This window comes from Rhinoraja longicauda, chromosome 11, assembly GCF_053455715.1.
Source record: "Rhinoraja longicauda isolate Sanriku21f chromosome 11, sRhiLon1.1, whole genome shotgun sequence".
Lineage (NCBI taxonomy): Eukaryota > Metazoa > Chordata > Chondrichthyes > Rajiformes > Arhynchobatidae > Rhinoraja > Rhinoraja longicauda.
This window is the reverse complement of record NC_135963.1, coordinates 44481882-44503725: the sequence shown is the minus strand read 5'-3', so window position 1 is coordinate 44503725 and position 21844 is coordinate 44481882. Positions and strand designations below refer to the sequence as shown.

The 21844-nt window shown below is 39.9% G+C and overlaps 1 protein-coding gene across 2 annotated transcripts in view; it reads left to right on the top strand.

Annotated features, from left to right (window-relative positions):
* Window positions 1-21844, top strand: part of pgm1 (phosphoglucomutase 1) — a 132425-nt gene that overhangs the window by 63919 nt on the left and 46662 nt on the right. The window contains exons 7-11 of one of the 2 annotated variants that reach the window (XM_078407521.1): window positions 1170-1285; window positions 8496-8631; window positions 11057-11240; window positions 12928-13062; window positions 15794-16073. In XM_078407521.1, the coding sequence (XP_078263647.1) occupies window positions 1170-1285; window positions 8496-8631; window positions 11057-11240; window positions 12928-13062; window positions 15794-15883 (661 nt within the window). In that variant the 3' untranslated portion in view covers window positions 15884-16073. Of the gene's footprint in view, window positions 1-1169; window positions 1286-8495; window positions 8632-11056; window positions 11241-12927; window positions 13063-15793; window positions 16074-21844 lie in introns of those variants that run through there. The other variant, XM_078407523.1, reaches the window with a different exon arrangement.

Below are 21844 nucleotides of genomic sequence, written 5' to 3'. Positions count from 1 at the left end.
TCATCTTTTGCACAATAGATTACACAATTTTCAACAGTCCTGTTCAATGAATTGTTCTTGCTTTGGTTAATTCTTATTGTGCTATTGCAACAAGTTTATCTTCAACTTTGGTTTCTCTTCTTGGTCCTGCATCTCTGGAACTATCAAGAATGTATCCTTAGCTTTTTTGTTGGCAGTAAAGAAGACGTATGATACGTTTACCTTCATAAGAGTCAAGAAGTCATGTTGCAACTTTATAGGACTTTGGTATGGCCACGATGTCCATAGTTCTGGTCACCCCATTACAGGAAGGATGTGGACGGTTTGGAGAGGGTGCAGAAGACGTTTATCAGAATACTACTTGGATTAGAGGGTATTAGCTATACGGAGAGGATGGATAATCTTGGATTGTTTTCTCTGGAGCATCTGAGCCATCAGGGAGACATGGTGGAAGTGCGTAAAACTATGAGAGGAGTAAATAGGGCCTTTTTCCCAGGGTAGAAAAGTCAAAGTTTTTAGATTTAGATTTAGAGGTACAGCGCGGAAACAGGTCCTTCGGCCCACCGAGTCCGCGCCGCCCAGCGATCCCCGCACATTAACACTATCCTACACACACCAGGGACAATTTTGTTTTTACATTTTACCCAGTCAATTAACCTGTACGTCTTTGGAGTGTGGGAGGAAACCGAAGATCTCGGAGAAAACCCACGCAGGTCACGGGGAGAAAGTACAAACTCCGTACAGACGGCGCCCATAGTCAGGATCGAACCTGAGTCTCCGGCGCTGCATTCGCTGTAAGGCAGCAACTCTACTGCTGCGCCATCATGCCGCCAAAGCATGGAGGGCACAGCTTTAAGATGTGAGGGGCTAATTTTATAGAAGATGAGCAGCCATGCACTTTTACACAAGAGTTGTGGGTGCCTGAAACACGTTGCCTGGGATGATGGTGAAGGCAGACACAATAGAAGCATTTAAGAGGATCATGTGCTGGTATAGAAGATTAGTTTAGCTTGGCATCAAGTTTGGCTCGGGTAATCAATACCAAAGGACCTGTTCTTGTGCTGTTCTATTTTCATTCTGTTTGCACAAATGGATCCAAAGTTGTGAGGTTAAATTCTGGAATAAATTATTTGATTTTTTTGATGTGTTGAACAAAATTGAAAATTAGACCTGAATTTATCTCTTTGTAGGGTTGCCAAAGCTACAAAAATAGCTTTGTATGAAACACCTACTGGCTGGAAATTCTTTGGAAATTTGATGGATGCCAATAAACTTTCCCTTTGTGGAGAAGAAAGCTTTGGAACAGGTAAGGTGTTTAATTTCCTAGTTTGGGAGACGAATGACCTATTGACTTGTATCTCTAAATTTCTCTGCTGCCTGTTGTTTAATGATTTTTTTTCATGAATAATAATACTTTGTGCAATGCACTGCATGCAAATTGAGGGACCTAGGAATCACTTTCACTATTATAATTTATCATTGTGGTTTGTTATCCTGAAATTTTTCTTTAATTGTTGCTTTCAACGTTAAGGTATAGTCTAAAACTAGAAAAAAATTCCAGTACATGGTAACTTAATTATGATGATTTGGCAGAGCTGTTTGGATTAATTCTCAACACCGTGAAATGGTTGATTCTTCGGAGAACAGAAAATCAGTAGCCAAGTCATTTTGGTAATTACTACCATGTGTCTTCCAGCAGAAGTAATGCCATTGGGCTAAAAGAAAATTGCCATCTCCCTTTGGTCTTGTGGGGGTGCTTGGGACAATATCAATATAAACATCCCCTCAATTTTTGTCAAAGAAATTAACTTCAGCTGGGAACAACTTGCAGTCACCCTTGTGGCTGACTGTAAGTTCTTCCACTCCATAGAAGCAACAAGCCAGCTTCTTACCTAGAAATATATAGAATCACTGTGGAGAAGTAACAGGTAGACATAGATGTTGGAAAGAGCACCAAGGAGATGCATAGTGTTGGTTAGACAATGATTGTATTATGGATTGATAAGACACTTTATTTATGTGGGAATGTTTACTTCATGATCTGTGCAGGAAATACTGTAATGACTTTGATATGAGTGACAGCAACACGGGAACAAAGCCATTAAATATTGTATTTCTCCTTATTGGCACAGTAAGCTCTTGTTCATCAAGTTGGTGTTTTTGTTGAGCAAGCATGTTTTCCCTGTGATTGCCTTAGACACTGCAGAAAGAATTCTGACATTGCTATTTTGGGTCCCGGACCATCACAGGGAATTAGTGAGTGCACAAGGAGGAACAAAGTACATCTTTGAGCTATCAAAGTACTCAACGGACAGCTGTCCCTGCCTTTAACTCATGAAAAGATTAAGAATTCCCTTTGTCATGGGGAGGAAGCTTTTTTGGAGTTTTGTACTCATTAATTGTAAACTACTACTGAGTTGAGCCAGTACCAGAACACAGTGATAGGTCAGAGTATTTCTCTGGCTTGGGGTTTGGCAATGCATCCTGAAGGAGGTTGGGCTGCTTTTGGGTTGTTCTCAGTGGCAAATGTATTATTTTCTAGGGTTTGGTCAAGCCATCACATATTCTAGGTGAAATACTTAATTTTTCTCATTGCCCTTTGGAGCTTCAAGTGACTTAATCCGCAAAACACACTTGAGCTCCAGGATGATTTTGAGAAGAAGATTTTTAGGGCAGCACGGTGGCGCAGCGGTAGAGTTGCTGCCTCACAGCGTCAATAGACCTGGGTTCCATCCTGACTACAGGTGCTGTTTCTGCGGAGTTTGTATGTTTTCCCCGTGACCACGTGGGTTTTCTCCGAGATCTTCGGTTTCCTCCCACATTCCAAAGACATACAGGTTTGTAGGTTAATTAGCTTGGTATAAGTGTAAATTGTGTCTAGTGTGTGTAGGATAGTGCTAATGTGCGGGGATCGCTGGTCGGTGCGGACCGCGCTGTATCTCTAAACTAAACTAAAAGAAAGGAGGGCATAGAATCTTTTTTTTTAAATGCCGCATCAAAAGACATTTTCCCAAAGTTTCTACATTGGCCAATAACAGACTTTGGGTTAATTGCCCTTTCCAACTGTCAAGCTTACAAGTTAAGCTGTTTTGTTTGTGTTCAACCAGGTATTTCATATGTATCTCCCCGAGCCTTTCAGGCAGCTTATCTTCACCACTCTGCTGACACCTAAACCATACTGCACTGCCTTGTAATTTTGTACTTTGCTCAATTTATTTTCTGATTTCCAAAGTCTTTCTTTAGCAGGGAGCTGACAATGATAATACTATTGCATATCACCACCGGGTGACGCCGTCAGCGATGGCAGCCTCGCCAACGGTCTGTCTGTCTTTTCGTATTTTTTTTGTTATTTTTAGTGTGTTTTAAAAGTTTGTGTTAATGTCCTCTAGTTTGTTTTATGTGGGGGGGTCGGGGGAAACCTTTTTTCAATCTCTTACCTTGCGATTGTTTTCTGGATCGTATCTCCAGTCGCTCTGCGGCCTAACATCATGGAGCTGGCGGCCTTGTTCAGGACTGACTTTGAGCCCCACCTCGGGGACGTGAACTTGCCTGGGATCGACGCTCCAACTGCGGCCTGCAGATGTCACCATCGAGGAGCTCGTAGTCGCGGGTAGAGACCGATGTCGGGAAGTTCCAAAGACGCAGAAGGCTCGACCAGCCCCGACCTGGGTCAAATCCCCCGGTGCAGGGGAGCTGAGATTCCCCCTCTATGCAGGAGCTTGATCGCCCCGACACGGAGCCCCGACCGCCAGCTACGGGAGCCAAGAACAAAGAAGGGAAGAAGATTGAACTCTTTTTCGCCTTCATCACAGTGAGGAATGTGGAGGAGTCACTGTGGATGTTCACGTTAAAATGTATTTTGTGTAATTTGTTGCTTTTTATTGGTATGACTGTATGGCAAATGAAATTTCTCGTGTTGCAAAACATACTTGGCTAATAAAGTATGATTATGACTATGATGATGATATCAATGGGAAATGGTAACAATTCTGTTTTATGGAGATAATCTTAGTTTGGTGACACTGCTAAATTTCAGCTGACTCCAACAAACATTTCTGATTAATGATCCATTCAAATAACAATGGGACAGAGTTTATCTCTGCTGTTGAACACTGCTTTCCTGTGTGTAATCCACCCTGAGCATTAATTACACACCTATGATTCACAGAGGAGGTACCAATTGAGTCTTATGTGGGATTTAGCATCAGTTGTTTGAATAAGTACAACATACACAGAGAAGCTACTAGCCAGAGTTTGTAATACAGTCCCACCATGTATTACGGTTGGTTTCTGTTTTTACAGATGTTCCAAAGTCCATGTAATTTGTGTCAGAAAGTGCACAAAATAACTCAACGTGGTGGGCAGCATAATGGTGCAGCAGGTAGAGCTGTTGCCTCACAGCACCAGAGACATGGGTTGGATCCTGCTTTGGGTGCTGCCTGTGTGGAGTTTGCATTTTCTCCTTGGGACCATGTGGGTTTCCTTCCATATCCTAAAGACAGGAGGGTTTGTCGGTTAGTTGGGCTGTGTGAATTACCCCTACAGTGCAGGAATTGGATGTGCATGAGGGATACATAAACATAGCACAAAAAGTAAGGAAATTTGTGTTTGGTAGATTATTTCTTTGTTGTAACAATGCTTCTTGGCAATAAATCTTATACCGTTGGAAAGCCTGTTTATTTCCCTTTTAAATGGTGCCACATTTGTAAGGAACATGCATTTGTGGGATGAGCAGCAGAGCTGAGTATATGGGTTGCGCCCATTAAAAATTTGCCAAATCTTCTCTGCCAATGCCAAACAGCTTATTCTGCCATTGACTCTTGTTCGGTGTTGTTTGGTGGATTGGATGATTGAAGTCTGAAGAAACAAGACATATTGGCAATTTAACAATTTATTCATTTAATGAACAGGAGCCACAGTAGCGTGTGGAAGAACCATACACAGCCACAACAGCCTGGCACCTCCTCCTCATGCTGGTCACCAGCCTGGTCACACACTGTTGTGGGATGGCATCCCATTCTTGTCAGCACCTGGGGGTACCAGAAGCTCAAAACAAGAGTCAATAGCAACAGCAGAATAAGCTGTTTGGCATTGGCAGAGAAGATTTGGCAAATTTTTCATGGGCGCAACCCATATACTCAGCTCTGCTGCTCATCCCACAAATGCATGTTCCTTACAAATGTGGCACCATTTAAAAGGGAAATAAACAGGCTTTCCAACGGTATAAGATTTATTGCCAAGAAGCATTGTTACAACAAAGAAATAATCTACCAAACACAAATTTCCTTACTTTTTGTGCTATGTTTAGAACTAGTGTGAATGGCTGTTTGGAGTGGACTCAATGGGCAAGTGGACCTGTTTCCATGCTGTATCTTTCAATCAATCAATTCAATCAGTCAATCAAGGATAACCATACCTTCACAATATTGTAATGAATGGTATTGTGACTCTGAATATGCCAACAGAGGTTGAAGTAGATGTTAAAGGTCTTTTTTCAGCATAAGCAGGTGTTTTGGAAAGGAAGGTCTTATTTCTTTTTTTTCTTTCCAGACACTGTAGAACAGTGAGGTTTTGTACATTGCAAACACAAACATAACAATAAGTAATTAAGTATAGATCAAAGATTATAATTAGTAACACAAGGAACTGCAGATGTTGGAATCTTGAACAAAACACAAAATGCTGGAGAAACAGTAGATTAGGCTGAGGGAATGAACAACTAACCTTTTGGGTTTGGACCCTTCTTCAGTCAGCACCATATCTTACTTTAATATTTTGAATGTGAACAGTTAGTGTTGCAGCATTACATATTTACTATGTATTAAGTACAGTGATATATATTTAATAATGTGTTTATACAAATGATGGCCACATAATACCTTTTGCCTAATTGCATCATGGGGGGTTGAGTGAAGGCAGTCTTTGTTTTAAGAGGCAGCAGTGTCTGCTTAAAGAGGGGAGGTTTTTTTAAAATGCTGGTTCTTGTTTGAATTAGCTAATATTAATGGGAGCTCGTTCATATGTACGGGTGTCCATAAGTTGGACATTCATAACCTAGGGAGGACCTGCATGTGCCTAACCACAAGTCCAGGATTAGGTTTCATCTCAGTTTTCTTTTGTTGGAAGCTAATCTAGTAGCACAAAATAGATATGTGCTTTGTAATTGAATTTCTAGGTCATTATATGGAACTGAAATAGCAATACTGACAATTTAATTTTAAGAAAAGATCTGATGCTTTCAAGCCTCAATCCTCATATCTATATGGTACAAAACAGTTGAGGAGTTGTGGATCATTTTGGCTAAATAGATTAAGATGGCATTTTTTTGTAGTTCTGAATCAAGCAAATGTGGAAGGTTGTAGATTTGATTCATCTTAAATTACAATTAAAACACGTGCTATAAATCCAAGATAAGCGCTCAACTAAGAAAACCAAGCCAAAAACCAAAGTATTACCTAACTAAATACACCAACTTACAATAAATGACTCCATATGCGAAAAAAAACCCAGCTACCTACATATTAATTAGCTCTTTTGGGAAAAAAAAAACGAATCCTGTAGATGCAAGTAAATCATTGGGGTTATCAAGTGGGCACCTCCCTTCATTAGTGTTTCGTTGAGTTAGGCCCACGACACCTTGGGCAGGCTCAACAGTTGTTCTGGCGTCCCAGAACAACCCTCCTCTACCTGCTCTCACCACCTATGCTACCAGTATCTACTAAATAAAGAAAGCTGTGACCAATTAGCTCACTCTAACAAATGTTAAACATCTGCATCCTATCTTCCACTAATCCTAGCCCATCATTAACCTGTAACATCACAAATATCACCCTTGCAGAAGACTGGGATACACTTGCACATACTACAATTACAAAGAAATACGCTTACTGCATGTCATATGTTTCCTTTCTGCTCCCAACTGACACTATTTCTTCTCCACTAAATCCATCCCAGGATAGGGAAATCTAAAGCTAGAGAGCATAGATTTATGTGGGCAGCATGGTGGCGCAGCGGTAAAGTTGCTGCCTTACAGCGAATGCAGCGCCGGAGACCCGGGTTCGATCCCGACTACGGGTGCTGTCTGTACGGAGTTTATACATTCTCCCCGTGACCTGTGTGGGTTTTCTCCAAGATCTTCGGTTTCCTCCCACACTCCAAAGACGTACAGGGTTGTAGGTTACTTGGTTTGGTAAATGAAAAAAACAATTGTCCCTCGTGTGTGTAGGATAGTGTTAATGTGTGGGGACCGCTGGTCGGTGCAGACCCGGTGGGCCGAAGGGCCTATTTCCACCCTGTATCTCTAAACTAAACTAAACCTAATTTATGGTGAGTGGGGAAAAATTGAAAAGGAACTTAAGCAACAGCTTTTTTTCACAGGGTTATGGGTATATGGAATGAGCTGGCAGAGGAAGCTATTGAGGCAGGGGCAGTTAGAATGTTTAAAAGATATTTCGATGGGTACATGGATAGAAAAGATTTTGAGGGATATTGGGCAAACAAGTAGACGGAACTAATGGATATAGACCTCTTGGTTGGCTTGGTCAAATTGGGCCTATGATCTGACCCTATCAGTAAAGGCACTGCCTTTTGTCATGCCTATAAAAAAACTTTCAGGTTTTGTTCCTGATCTTTGCTCTGTTAGCTGATTTGATTCATGCTAACAATTTGTCTCCCTCTGCTTTGAAGGAGAAAACCAGCCATTATTGGTAATTATTCAGCAAAGCCATTGTTAGAATACTGTAGAAGGAGCTTTATTCGTTGAACACTTCCAGGACACTTTTGGAGGTCATGTTGCAGTTGTATAAGACCTTGCTGAGACCGCATTTGGAACATTTAGAATATTGTGTTCAGTTCTGGGCACTATGTTACAGGAAAGATATTATCAAGCTTGAAAGGGTTCAGAAAAGATTTATGAGAATGTTGCTAGGACTAGAGGGTGTGAGCTATAGGGAGAGGTTGAGTAGACTGGGTCTCTATTCCTTCGAGCGCAGGAGGGTCTCTATTCCTTCGAGCGCAGGGGTGTATAGAGGTGTACAAAATCATGAGAGGAATAGATCGGTTAGATACACAGTCTCGTGCCCAAAGTACGGGAATCGAGGACCAGAGGACATAGGTTCAAGGTGAAGGGGAAAAGATTTAATAGGAATCCGAGGGGTAACTTCTTCACACAAACGGTGGTGGGTGTATGGAACAAGCTGGCAGAGGAGGTAGTTGAGGCTGGGACTATCTCATAATTTAAGAAACAGTAGAGGGACCAAGCGCAGGCTGGTGGGACTAGTGCAGCTGGGATATGTTGGCCGCTGTGGGCAAGTTGGGCCGAAGTGCCTGTTTTCATGCTGTCTCACTCTATGACTTTGGGTGCAAAGCTTTCTCTTTATCTCACCTAATCTTGAAGTCTTTAATGAGACATTGGAAAATGTTCCTTCTGCCTGCATTGCTGCACCATGATGCTCTCAATGTTTTATTTTAATTGAACCTTTAATTGATGGCAGCTGTTACTTTCATTGTTTTTTAAGGATCTGATCACATTCGTGAAAAAGATGGTTTGTGGGCTGTGCTTGCCTGGCTGTCTATTATTGCCAAACGCAAACAAAGTGTGGAGGTGATCATGCAGGAACACTGGCAGAAATATGGCCGCAATTTTTTCACCAGGTCAGATAACCTTGTTCAAGAAAGTTCTTTTGATTTTAACATTAACATGTATGGTTTCAGAAAACACTAAATTTTGTACCAGAATTGATTCCCATGTTCATCTGCATACTTTATGTTTAAATGAATGGCATTTGCCAGTGCGAGAACATTTTGCAGGTGAACGTGTTGATTATTTTCTCATTGCCTCTTGCAATTTATTTTCAGGAATGTCTAAAAATAAATGCCATATGTACATTGGGAAGCATAATTGGGTCCAAAGGAACAGTCTGTGTATATCTAATTTAACTGGCGGAACAACCACAAATACTTTTCTCTGAGTAGTCTCCAGAGTGATCCAACACAATAGATATAAATAATCCTTATAGAAACAGCAGGGAAAATAAATAGGAAATTTATTTTTGACTCAAAGGAGAAAAAAATGTTCTAGATGGGAATATTGATCTTGAGTTATATTTCCAAGCGTTCTGCTTCAATCTTATATGCTGCACTATCAAACTCTCCTAGAAACATGTTGAATTTCATTTGACATTTAATAAAGTCTATTTTTGGAAGGGGGAAACTTTGATCGCTGAGTTCTTCCACTGTTCTGTTTCTTTCATTCCAGTGTGTTTCTTTTGCTTTGTCTTCTGAAACTCGTGCTTTTTAATGAGCTACTGTATTGTAACCCTTCAGAAGAAGTAATGCTTTTTGCTCGAGGGATAATGCTCTTTTTAGCATTGATTTGGAAAATTGTTTAAACACTCTTATTTAAGCAAATCCATACTGCTTCAAATATCTGTGGGTTGCCTCATAGTCCCTCTGTCTAAATCTACAAAAATGATCAAAAATATTATTTAAAATGAAGTGGCCTAGTTTATATATCATATTTTTCATTAAGAGAATGCACATCAGATGAGTAGAAAATCAGCAAACAGCAAATGCTTATAGCATAAAAATGGAAAATGCTGGAAAGGCTCAGCAGAGCAGGCAGCATCCAATGAAAGAGAAATGTGATTAACATTTTATGTTGAAGACTATGTATTACCCTGGGAAGGGGAGAAAACAAGTTGGTTTAAAAGTGCAGAGCTGGCAAGGGAAGGAAAGACAGGACGAGAACATCTTGGCCTAGCCTCTTAAGAAAGTACCAGAAATTGCAAAGGATGATCTGTTGACTGTGAAGACTGATGGGGTGGAAGCAGAGTACCAGGGGAACTCGGTTCTTGCACTATCTAAGAGGAGAGATGATGAGCACAGAAGAGCAAGGAATAAATTGAGATGTGGACTAGAGTTCTGTCGCCAATAACAAGAAGAAGCCAGGGCCCACAAATAAAGGCATCACAGATTGCTGCCTGATCTTTGAGCACTTCCAGCAGTTTGATTTTATTTCAGAGAAGTTGTTTAAAATGAACAATTGGTAGTGTAAGATAGTCATCGCAGTGGCTATTGTAATTTCACATCAATGATTAGATTTTGTTTTGACAATTTTTCATCTATGCGCAAATATGGAAGGAAAAATCAGTTAAATCGTTGGTGAAAATGTATTTTAACTTGGTTAATTGGAAGGAACGGCTTTGCTTGGTTATTTCAGGCTTCATATAACATTTAACATGGAACTCTGGAGCACAATTGCATTATCAGGATAAATAACATGAAATGTTTGAACTCTTCAGATGTTGGCTTTGAAAATGCATGATGTGTGATGCCAAACCATGCACACTTGAAATTGCCAAATTTAGATTAATTGAAATTATTTTCCAGTCCGGTAGATCTTCATTTGGCTTTAGTATTGGTCGTTGGTTTTGAGTGTATTGGGTAAACGTCCTATTTCCTGATCATTATCTTTATACAATAAGCTTTCTCCAAAAGTATCTATGTACGATTTTGAGTAAGATCCGAATTGGGGTCAGTTGGGAACCTAATAGTCAAATAGCATACAATCCAAGTCTGTTAATGAGGAATAATTTCTGGAGTGAATTACCAAGAGGATAAGATTTTTTTATGGTGTTCTCTTATACTAATCAATACCTTCAGGAGAACAGGGATGGAAATAAAATGTTACTGGAAATTTTAAATGGCAAAGGAATGCTGCATCTTAATACAGCATACATTTAGCTACCTGTAGTTTATAAAGTGGTTAATATTATTGACCAGAAATACAGCATTTGTTCCATCAAGTTTGTATTTATATTTTTATTCTCATAATCTCATCCTCCATAACAAACAGATGCCCAATTTTCCTTCTGTGAATTCACACTCAACAATTATTTTTTTGGTTGTGATTTACAAAATTTCTAACCTACCATGAATTTCTTGTGATTTTCTTAATTAAAACAGTTACTACTGCTTTGGAAACCATATAACTTTTACTTTTCGTAATCTAAAATACTTAAATTGAAACAACTCGCAGCTCACTGTATGCACATAATTCACTCTTTTTCTGCAACAGGTATGATTATGAGGAAGTAGATGCTGGAGCAGCAACTAAGTTAATGAAGAATATGGAGACTGTGATGACAGACCGTGCTTTCGTTGGCCATAAATTCACAGTGTGCGATGAAGAATACTTTGTGGAAAAGGCTGATAATTTTGAATACTGTGACCCTGTTGATGGCAGTATTTCCAGAAACCAGGTAGGTGATGTGGATGTGATGCAAGTGCAATATCCAGTTCTCCATAATGACATCTTAAAAGGTGACATGTCTGTAACTTAAACCTGCATGAATACAGAAGATTATGCTCCTAAATTTACCTCTTGGGGAGGGGGGATTGGTTGAAAAAGAAGTACAGGTGCAAACTTATAACAATACAGAACTTAAAATAGAAAGCAGCTGCATTTACCTACCCAAATGATGAGAAATCAGGATACTGTTTTTTTAAATAATCAGTTAAAGAGTTACATTGGGAGAACAAATTTGATTAGATTAACCAGACTGCTTCTTGGGATGACTTATATTCGCTAGAATTTGGAAGAATGAGAGGAAATCTAATTTAAATTTACAAAATTCAGCCTGGGTACAAGGAGGATCTTTCCCCTGGCAGCGGTGACTATAACAAGGGATTCCAGTCTCCATTACAAGAGGTACAATGAGATGAAGAATTTCTTCACTCAAATCGTAGTGAATCTTTGGAATTCATTACCATTAGAGGACTGCAGAGGCCAAATTGTTGAATATAATTAGGAAGGAGGTAGATAACTTTCTAGATGCAAAAGCCATCAAAGATAGATGATCAAGGATGTATTTGATCTAAATAGATGATTAGCTAGGGTCATATTGTATAACAATCAAGTTCAATGCATCACACGGTGTATCCCTGCTTCCATTTTCTTTAATTCAATGTAATCATGAGCTTTGGAGGTTTAAACTTTAATATTTTCTGTTCATAGACACAAATGGAGCAGAATGCCATTCATTTTTGCTGAAAATGCTCAACTTCATTCAAAGTCAAAAGATCAAACAAAAACATTTATATTGGTACAGAGCTTATAGTCTGAAATTGAGTATGGCACATCTCTGATATGCAACATGCAATATCAACGTAGATGCCTGAATCTGCAAATGAGATATATCTCTCGGCTTCTTAAAATCAGAATGAAAGAATAAAATCAGAATAAAGAATTTCACAAAGGATCAAAAAGGCTTTGGCCAAGTTTCAGATTTTATTTTGCTCTACATATACATTGTATATTTAAATGTAACCAGTAGCTTCTGCAATTCATTTAAATATTAACAAAATATTACCTGATTGGTGATAATAGAACGGGTGAGAATTGGAAGCTGTTCAATATCCTTTCAAGCTGAAGTTAATAGCCACAGATATTTTCTTTAATTTCTGTTTTTTGTAAGTTTGAACATCAGATTGTTGGCCGATGTAATTTATATTTTGCCTGCAGCCCTGAGATACATTATCCTCATGGTGTTACATATATGCCTGAATAAGAGTTGGCAAGATGTTCCACTGGAACAAATGTGGAAGATATCAACCAAAGACAAATTCTGCATTAATCAGGCATTCATGCACACATACCGCCCAGTGCATGTTATCCCCGATAGCTGAGAGCAATTGTAGCATACAATTGCTATTCTATTGCAGATCTGATAGCTCATCAAAGACTGGGATTAAATCTTCAGAAATATTTTGAATACCTTTTTTTAATTTCCAGCAAGGTATTACAAATGTTCTACTTTTACATTTCTTATGCACCAGTAACTCATGAGAGCAGCAGGGTGTATATATTTGGAATATTAGCCATATCATTAACAGGTCACAGCATCCGTGTCAGCTCCTGAATAATTCTCATCAATCTTATGTTGACAGGGATTGAGAATCATTTTCACAGATGGATCACGCATTATCTTTAGATTAAGTGGAACTGGCAGTGCTGGAGCGACCATCAGAATTTATATTGATAGCTATTATAAAGATGCTTGTAAAATCTTCAAAGATGCACAGGTAATTTTTTGTTTACAAAGTGACTTTTAATCCCCATTGTTTTATCCCCATGTACTATATACTGCCCACACATGTACTATATGTGGGCAGAATTATGTGTGGAGATATTTCAGAAGAAAAACAATGACATCCTAAAAGGTTTGTTCAGAGCAAACTAAACTTTACCAGCAGGGCATGAGCAATTAAAGAACAGGTCCTCTTTAGTTTACGACAGGGTTCCGTTCCTGAAAATTGCTCATACCCCAAACAGTTTGCAAGTCGGAATTGTAGCCGCCTGGCAATATATTTAAATAAAAAGCAAAGGCCAACCAAGGGCGACATATAGTTACGGTACGGCACGGTAGCGCAGCGGTAGAGTTGCTGCTTTACAGCGAATGCAGCGCCGAAGACTCAGGTTCGATCCTGACTACGGGTGCTGCACTGTAAGGAGTTTGTACGTCCTCCCCGTGACCTGCGTGGGTTTTCTCCAAGATCTTCGGTTTCCTCCCACACTCCAAAGACGTACAGGTATGTAGGTTAATTGGCTGGGTTAATGTAAAAATTGTCCTTAGTGGGTGTAGGATAGTGTTAATGTACGGGGATCGCTGGGCGGCACGGACTTGGAGGGCCGAAAAGGCCTGTTTCCGGCTGTATATATATGATATGATATGATATGATAAACCACGATATTTAATTTAACCATTCAGATACTGCCATGAACTAAGTTCCCACCCAGGATTTCTGCAGCCCCGCAGCATTCTGCCGATCTCCCATGCATTCGAGGGATAAGGATTACATGCAGGCAGATAAGAGTTGGTCTTGGCATCATTTTCAGCACAGACATTGTGGGCCGAAGGACCTGTTCCTGTGCTGTACTTTTCTATGTTCCATGTACTACAAACACTTCCCAGTGGTCAATACCGCATACAATGCTGGACATTCTCGCCTAGCAGTTTGTCTTTTGCTCAAGATTCCAGCATCTGCAGTCGCTCGTGTCTCTCTTAAAGTGCTGTATATACTTTCTTTCATATAGGCACATGGATATGCAGGAAATGGAGGGAATTGGATCCCATACAGGCTGAGATTAGTTTAACAAGCATCGTGTTTGGCATAAATGTTGTGCACCAAAGGGCCTGTTCCTGTGCTCTACTATTCTTTGTTCAATATATTCTCCCCACCATACATTTCGGGAAATCACACAGCTTTTTTGATCCACACGGGAAGATTGGCCATTTGGATAGGATAACATTGGGCTCCATTGCTAGGAAAACTATTCAGAATCGGGAGAAAAGGACCATAAAAATCTTAAAGATAACGTAGTGTAATGTTTCAATTTATTGGAACACAAAAGTGTATGCTGTTAAATGTGCCAGTGGTTAACAGATATGATTCATAATGCTTTTGGAAGTTTTGCGTTAAGGCATTTTAGAGGACAGAGTAAAGATCATGACTCCCCCCAGAGTGAAAAATCATTAAAATATGCAGTCCTTCGTTTGTTTCCCTCAATGAGGAAACAGAAAGACTCTACTCTTAAAAATCCAAACCTTAATATATAAGTAATAGATTATATAATCCATATTTATAAGCAAATAAATGAAGGGGCGGGTGATAAAACTGGTAGAATTGCTGCCTCACAGCACCTGAGACCCAGGTTCGATCCTGACTTTGTGTGCAGTTTGTGTGGAGTTTGCACGTTCTCCCTGTGGCCGAGTGGGTTTCCTCTGGGTGCTCTGATTTGCTCCCACATCCCAAAGACTTGCAGCTTTGTAGGTTAATTGGCCTCTGTAAAATGCTGCCTAGATTGGAGGAAGTGAATGCAAAAGTGAGATAACAGAAAACCATTTGGTATGCAATTGCCCGTACCTGTTTCCTGGACTATGGAATTCCCAGTGACTAATGCATTTCAATGCCTTGCTCTTTTCATCATTCCCGATCCTCCCACCATGAACACACTGTCCGTTGTTTGTGTGTGTTCAGGGCATCATCACCCCATCTCCCTTAATGCGGAGCACTGATTAATGACTGGTGCAGAGCATGGAGATTCCTCCTTTTCCTTCACTTTGTGATTGTCATCCACTTGCAATTCTGAATGGAAACGGCCTCTTGGTACACATTTATCAAGGATATGATCATCCTTTGTTGTGTTCAAGTGTGTTTCCAGCAGTCTTTAAAGCTTGGAAACCCTTATTTTAAATCTGATCAACTGAAGGTGCTTTCTGCACATGAGATCCAAGAATTGTCTCACTTGACTGTCCATAATCTAAAAAACTCCTTTGTTTATCTTTACATTCTTTAGATGTACATTATTAATTAGTTCCTCAATTGAATTTCAAGTGAATTACTATATTTTTTTGTTTTTTACTCTTCCATTCCCGGTTCAAACTATGTTTATCAGCGAGTTGGTCACTTTAGTGTTTTATATTTAAATCCCTGTCTCAATTAGAAAAGACACAAAAACTTGATAGTTACTAGCCCTTTTGAGAGATCACATTTTAACTTCCAAAGTAGGTTTTCCCTCTTAATAAATTTGACTTTAACTCTTTATATTGATCCTTCCATTCTGCCATTTACACACTATCTTGAATTTGTTAAAAAAAAAAAGAGCTAAAAGACTATTTCCTAGCATCTGTCCTGAAAGCAACCCTGTCTGCTACAGATGGTACAGAGATGGGAGCGATCTAAGTCTAAGGATAAAAAATGGAGCATGTGCATGCACACACTTTTTAACATCTAATTTTTGTTTCTATTACAGACAATGCTCAGCCCTCTAATAAAAATTGCTCTGAAGTTTTCTCAGATTCATGAGCAAACAGGTCGCACCAGGCCGACTGTGATCACATAAATATCTAATATTAGATCAGAAAATATTGGAGAAGAATTAACTCAAAATAAAAGAACCTAAAAAATGTGAAATGTGATTTAAAACTATCATCTCGCACTGTTCTCAAATATTATGGTGAGGAAAGCCTTTCAAGAAATATGAACATAGGTAAAAAAAATTGTATTGAAAATGTCATTAAATATATATTATATACTCTTCATTGATGTATTTTTTCAAACCTCAATGAAAACTAAATTTAATTTTCATCATTCATAACTGTATAATAATCCATATCAATACCACTTCTGTATTACAATTTGCAAAGTTTCTGGTTGCATTTTGAGGTGAGGTAAACAAATATCAACAAAACAGTGCACCTTGTTATAATGGAGAAAAAGGAATTCTTACAAGAGCCATTACGTGTTCATCTCTATTTGAATCACAGAAATATCATTTATTAATTTATTACTATTCAGCAAAGAAATCTTGTTGATGCAGGTACATTGTGACCATCACCATAAATCATCAATGTTTTGGGTTTTCGGAAGCTTGCACGATACAAAACCATTCAATGTTCTGCCATTTTATCAAAAGCCACACATGACTGACATGTTCTGGAGACAAAAGCAGTTTCTTCAATCCCTGGTTTCTCACTGCTTTTCATTTATAACATTGCTGACGATATTTGCTTGAGGAGAATTGTATTCATCTCCTTGAATGAAAAGCTTCAAGTACCAGAGGCTTACAGACTTGCCCAGATTACAAGTTTCCGAGTCCTGGAAAGCGGAACTAGAACTACAGCTGCAGGTCTATGTGTCTTATGACTCCCCTTGGAGTCCTCACAATGACATGGTTATGTGGAAAAGCCAGGGACGTCCTTCAGTGCTGTTCAAAGATGGTTCTCTGCCCTGCTGCATTTGCTGTGCTTTCCAAAACCCATAGAATTGAGGGCACTTGTCCCTGCCTTTTGTGCAGTAGGAAAAACAGGGCAGACATTGACAAAGAGTGGCTGAGTCTATAATGCCTGGGCACACCTAATCTCATGGGGGCAACTTCACCAAATGAGAGTTAAGGCAGAGATATATTTTTTCCCAAATGCAGCAGGAACTTAGCACCAGTTGAAGTTGGTGAAATATGGGGAAGTAAATATTGTGCCAAATATTTGCTCAGAAATTACCTTTGCCTTCAAATAAAATTCTCACCATTCCCCTTAATATCAAATGTAATTACTGCATTCCATTGTGTTCAACAGTTTCTGAGAGATTGCCATGCCCTAATTACCATTAGCACAAAGACTCAACTCCTAAACGAGTAAAATCATTTCACACTCTATAAAGCACAACAGCTTTGTTATAGGACTTTGATATAACCTACACGCTAAAAACGAATGCTGTCTATTTGCCTCTGAGTGAAGCAACGAAAAATAGCTTTGACATGCACCTCGAGAAACTACTGTGCAAACCTCTTTTTAACATATCTTTGAATCCAACACCAGTGACAGTACATGCCTTGGAAGGCAATAGTTCAGACATGTGGGGAGTGGACTCAAGTCTTGCTATCTTTATCTGGAAATATTTTCCTATTCTAATTTTTGAACTACCTCTATAAAGGCATTGCAGCAGGTCACCTTCATTTACCCAGGGATCATTAGTAATTGCTGACCTTTTACAACAGATCATCCACTTGGGCAATTCTTTGGGATTGAGTATGATTATCTTACTTTATAGTTCTTTACATTTTGAGGGCTAATGGGTCATTAGGACGCACAGACTCTGCCACAAGTCGGAAGGCAATTCTTAGGAGGCCAGGAAGGTGAGTGATTTAGGATGTGGTGTACTCTTTCCATCATTCATGGTGTAAGGGGTTTCTGCGCCGAGCTTTCGCCCGACCTAAGGTCCCCGTGCCTTGCTCTGATCCCTTGACCAGGCCGTGCACACTGGTTCCCCGTGAGTGGTTCGACCCACTCACCCCTTACGGTTCTAGACACTGGACTTAGATGCAGGAGCTCTTATAGTGCAGAAAAATGCCACCAGACCAGATTTTAAAACCAGGGTTTAAATGAAAAGGCTTTTATTTAGCGCTTGGGACTATTGTCCATGAATACTTATACATTTCTATACGACATATCTATAAAACACGTATTGAGTCACATGAATACCTTTGACTTATGAATCATAAAACGCACAGTTCTACAAGACATATACACGAATACCTTTTTCTCTGAATTCTTAAACACACAGTTCTACAAGACATATACACGACTGTAAGATGGGGAACGTACGACACATCGCAAAATTGACCAACACATATTTCTTTACACACCCAACGTTTATTCAAACCACCCTCCCCTCTACACTAAACTATGTCCAGGATATGCAAGATTTGGGGTACATGCTCACCATGGGGCTATCACTGGGGTTACTGGCTGTTCGTGCTGCAGTATTTCTTCTCGAGTTGCGTGCCTGTTCCTCTCTCTTGCATCCGTTCTTCTTGCCTGTCTTTTCCTCCTGCATCCGTTTGACTTGCTTCCTTGCATCCGTTTTCTTGCCTGCTTGCGTTCCTTGCAGGTTTTCTTCTAGCTTCAGCTTCTTCCAGTATTTCTTCTTGAGTTTAAAACCCAAAAGTCGTGGCCAGTTATACTATTCTGACCCGTCCTATCTCCCGCCAGATCTTGGAATCTCTTTGTTTAAAAAGATATGTATGAGTTTTCTCTCTGATCTGCGCTTATGTCCGGGGATACCGGGGATGGCCAGACGGTGTTAATTGGTATTTCGTTGCAAGGTGATGGGTTTAACTGGTTTCCCATCACCTACCAGGTAGTTTTCTATGGGCTATTGTGCCCCCTTAACGAGGTTAACTGTGTAGGTCGGCTTGGGGCATTGTGAGTATGCTGATGTCAGTGCCCCAGTGTCTGGACTTCGACCTGGTTTCGCAAGCTTCTGCATGGCCAATACCCATCCATTGTTCTGGCCGTGACTTTGCAGAAACCTAGAGACTGGGCTGTAAGGTTTTTGCCTTTGTGGCTGGTCCCTTGGAAAAAACCGACCGCAGCCTTTCTCCGCTATCAGCCCCAGTCTCCCGTTTAAAATGTCCAAACTGCAGCTCTTTGGTTTTGTGTTGCTTTCAGAATGAGGGAAAACTTCTCAAATCTTACAATGGTGCACTCTCTGAGCCTCTCGGTGTCATTCTAAATGCTTCAGTGCCATTTTGAGCAGACATGGGCCAGGGATCCTCACATAAATCCAAGTATGTTGCACATTTCTTCAAGGCTTCTTTGATCTTTGAGAATGTGAGTTTTCAGAGTTTGTTGTTAACATGTGAATGATGTGATCTGCCCATTGGAGCCAACTGAGTGTAACCAGCTAGGGATGATAGCCTGGGATGCGACATAGATGTTGATTTGCTTATCCTGCCAAAAGATTTGAAGGATCTGTAGAGTCTGCATTGGCGGTTTCTTCCAGTATTTTAAGATATCTGCTTTTGGTAGTCCATGACTCAGAATCAAACAATGACCATGATCTTTGGGCCAGGTTTGAGATTTTGTTCCTCAAATACACTTTTCCCCATAAGGCCAAAGACTCAATTTTCATGTTCTGATTGTCTCTTGCCTTTTTTACTGCCATTACACTTCATTACCAATGCAATCTTGCGAATGTATAGTTGTTCGCGCACAGTGGAGAAGGTTCCAGGAACTAGGTATGGGCCAGAAAGATCTCTTTAGCAGCAACAGTTGGCCAATGGGCTACCATGCAGTCACTGTTGGAGTTGCATTATTATGGGAAAGGGCAATGGAGTCACGCTCCATAATGCCACTGTCATTCCCATTGGACTAGATAGTAGCAATTCTAGAGAATGTTGCAGGATAATTTGTTGAACTACTGTGATCACGTCAAAATGTATTTGAAGCAAGATTAATGATGGTGGTAACCCGAGTCCACATTGCCATGCAAGCTTAGATCCCTGCAGTGGTCTTGCTCATTCTGTAATGAATGCTGTAACATTAACTACTCAGATGCTACACCATATGTGTAAGTGCTGACTTCACCTCTTCCATGTTGGAAAGGATGGGCCTCTGAGCTCTGCGCATTTGAAGTAGGACTCGGGGGTTTCTGATAATAATCCAAATCTCATCTAGCATGATTATCATACTTTGTCAACAGGCATTCTATTCCTCACCTGTACTCGGGGTCAGATTTAGCCTCTGGAGGGTTGAGCTACCCGATGACTAGACACTGGCTGCAGTCCATTTGTGCCTGATAACTCTTGTGTAGATCCTAGGTATGTAAACGACTGACAGTGTTATGTGATGTTTTCTTCTTCTGACTTTTCTGGCTTATCAGCTGCGACCTATGGTTTTTGTATTTCATGAGTGTCTAAAAGAAAAAGGACACAGGATGTGATTGTTGTGATAGGAGGGAGGCAGATAAGAGAGGTATGCCTAAACTATCTGCACAATATAAAAGCAGAACAGTTTGTGAATGAGAGGGCAGTGAGTTTTGAGGCAGAGGATTAGATAGGAGTATCTTCAGCAATCTTTGATGCCAGACCCATGACCACAAGAAAGTATTTGTCCTGGAGATTTACCCCTCTCCTTCCACTTGAATTATCTCAGAGTTTACTGGCTATCTGGATAACTAAGCATTTTGAGTGATCCACCTCTTCGTCCAAGATTTTAGGACTTGCATTCATAGATGCCTCATGTATGAGATGGCATTTCTCAAAACCATTCATTCCAAACCTTATTGACTTACTGCAATGCTTACATTTAATTATACCTCCTCTCAATAAAGTGTTGGCATGATGTCAATTAACACAGTTTAATTTCATCTGAGATATCAGATTCCTGAAATCACTAATGGCATAAGTACAAAACATTACGATTGATACACCTTAAATCCTTATGTGAGGTCTATGTATGAAAACAATGTGTGAGTGGCTCCGACTATATCTGGTTCTCCACACAGATCATATGGATTCTAGCCCAGATGAAATTCGAACATCAGATTATTTATTTTTATCAAATTCCAAAGAAGTATTCCAATTTAGAGCTAAATTTTAAAGCCAGCCTGTCTTATTAAAAAAGTGATTTGAATAAGGATAAAGAACACAAAGCACAGCTGAAAGCAATGATTCTGAATCAGATTACTTTGTTGTCATGTACATCTGTGTGCAATTAAATTCCTTGTTGACATGAAGCTCATGGAGTAAACATTATGGTGGATACAACACTAAATGCAATGATGAATGCAAAAAGAATGGTACAAAGATTGTAGTGCAATTTGAGAGTGCAAAAAAGTACTCTAACAGAATAGATGATCGAGGTAGAATTAAGAGTAAGAGTACACGATAGCACCTCTGGGAAGGAGGTATGAAAGAGATGATTGTATTACGAGTCTGATAGCAGAAGAAGCTGTTTTTAAGTCTGGACATCCAAACTTTCAAGCTTCTGTATCCTCTCCAAGAAGGGAGAAAAGGGAATGGCCAAGGTAGCAGACATCCTCGATGATACTTCCAACCTTCCCGATGCAGCGCACCGTGAAGATGGACTGGATGGATGGAAATGACGAGACTGTGATGAACTAGGCTGGGTTCATTGCTTTCTGCAGGGTCAGGTAGTCAGAGCAAAGCAGTTTTTTAGTTTATTGTTATGTGCGGGTAGACACATATTACTTTCTACAGTGCATCTGTAGACATTTGAGAGAATTCTCATGGACATGCCAAACCTTCTCATACACCTAAAAAAGTAAATACGCTGATGCGCTTTCTTGATCACCACATCCGTGTGAAAGGACCAGGTTAGGTTTCTGTCGACCATCACCACAGCATCTCCATTGATGCTTTATTTCAAGATTCAGTCAGTGCTGAATCATCTGAATCACCTGCAGCTCAACACGGACAATACAAAGGAGTGGTGGACATTTGGAACTTTGTCCCTGGTCTCCATCAATGGTGTGGATATACAGTTTACCAAGAACCACAAAT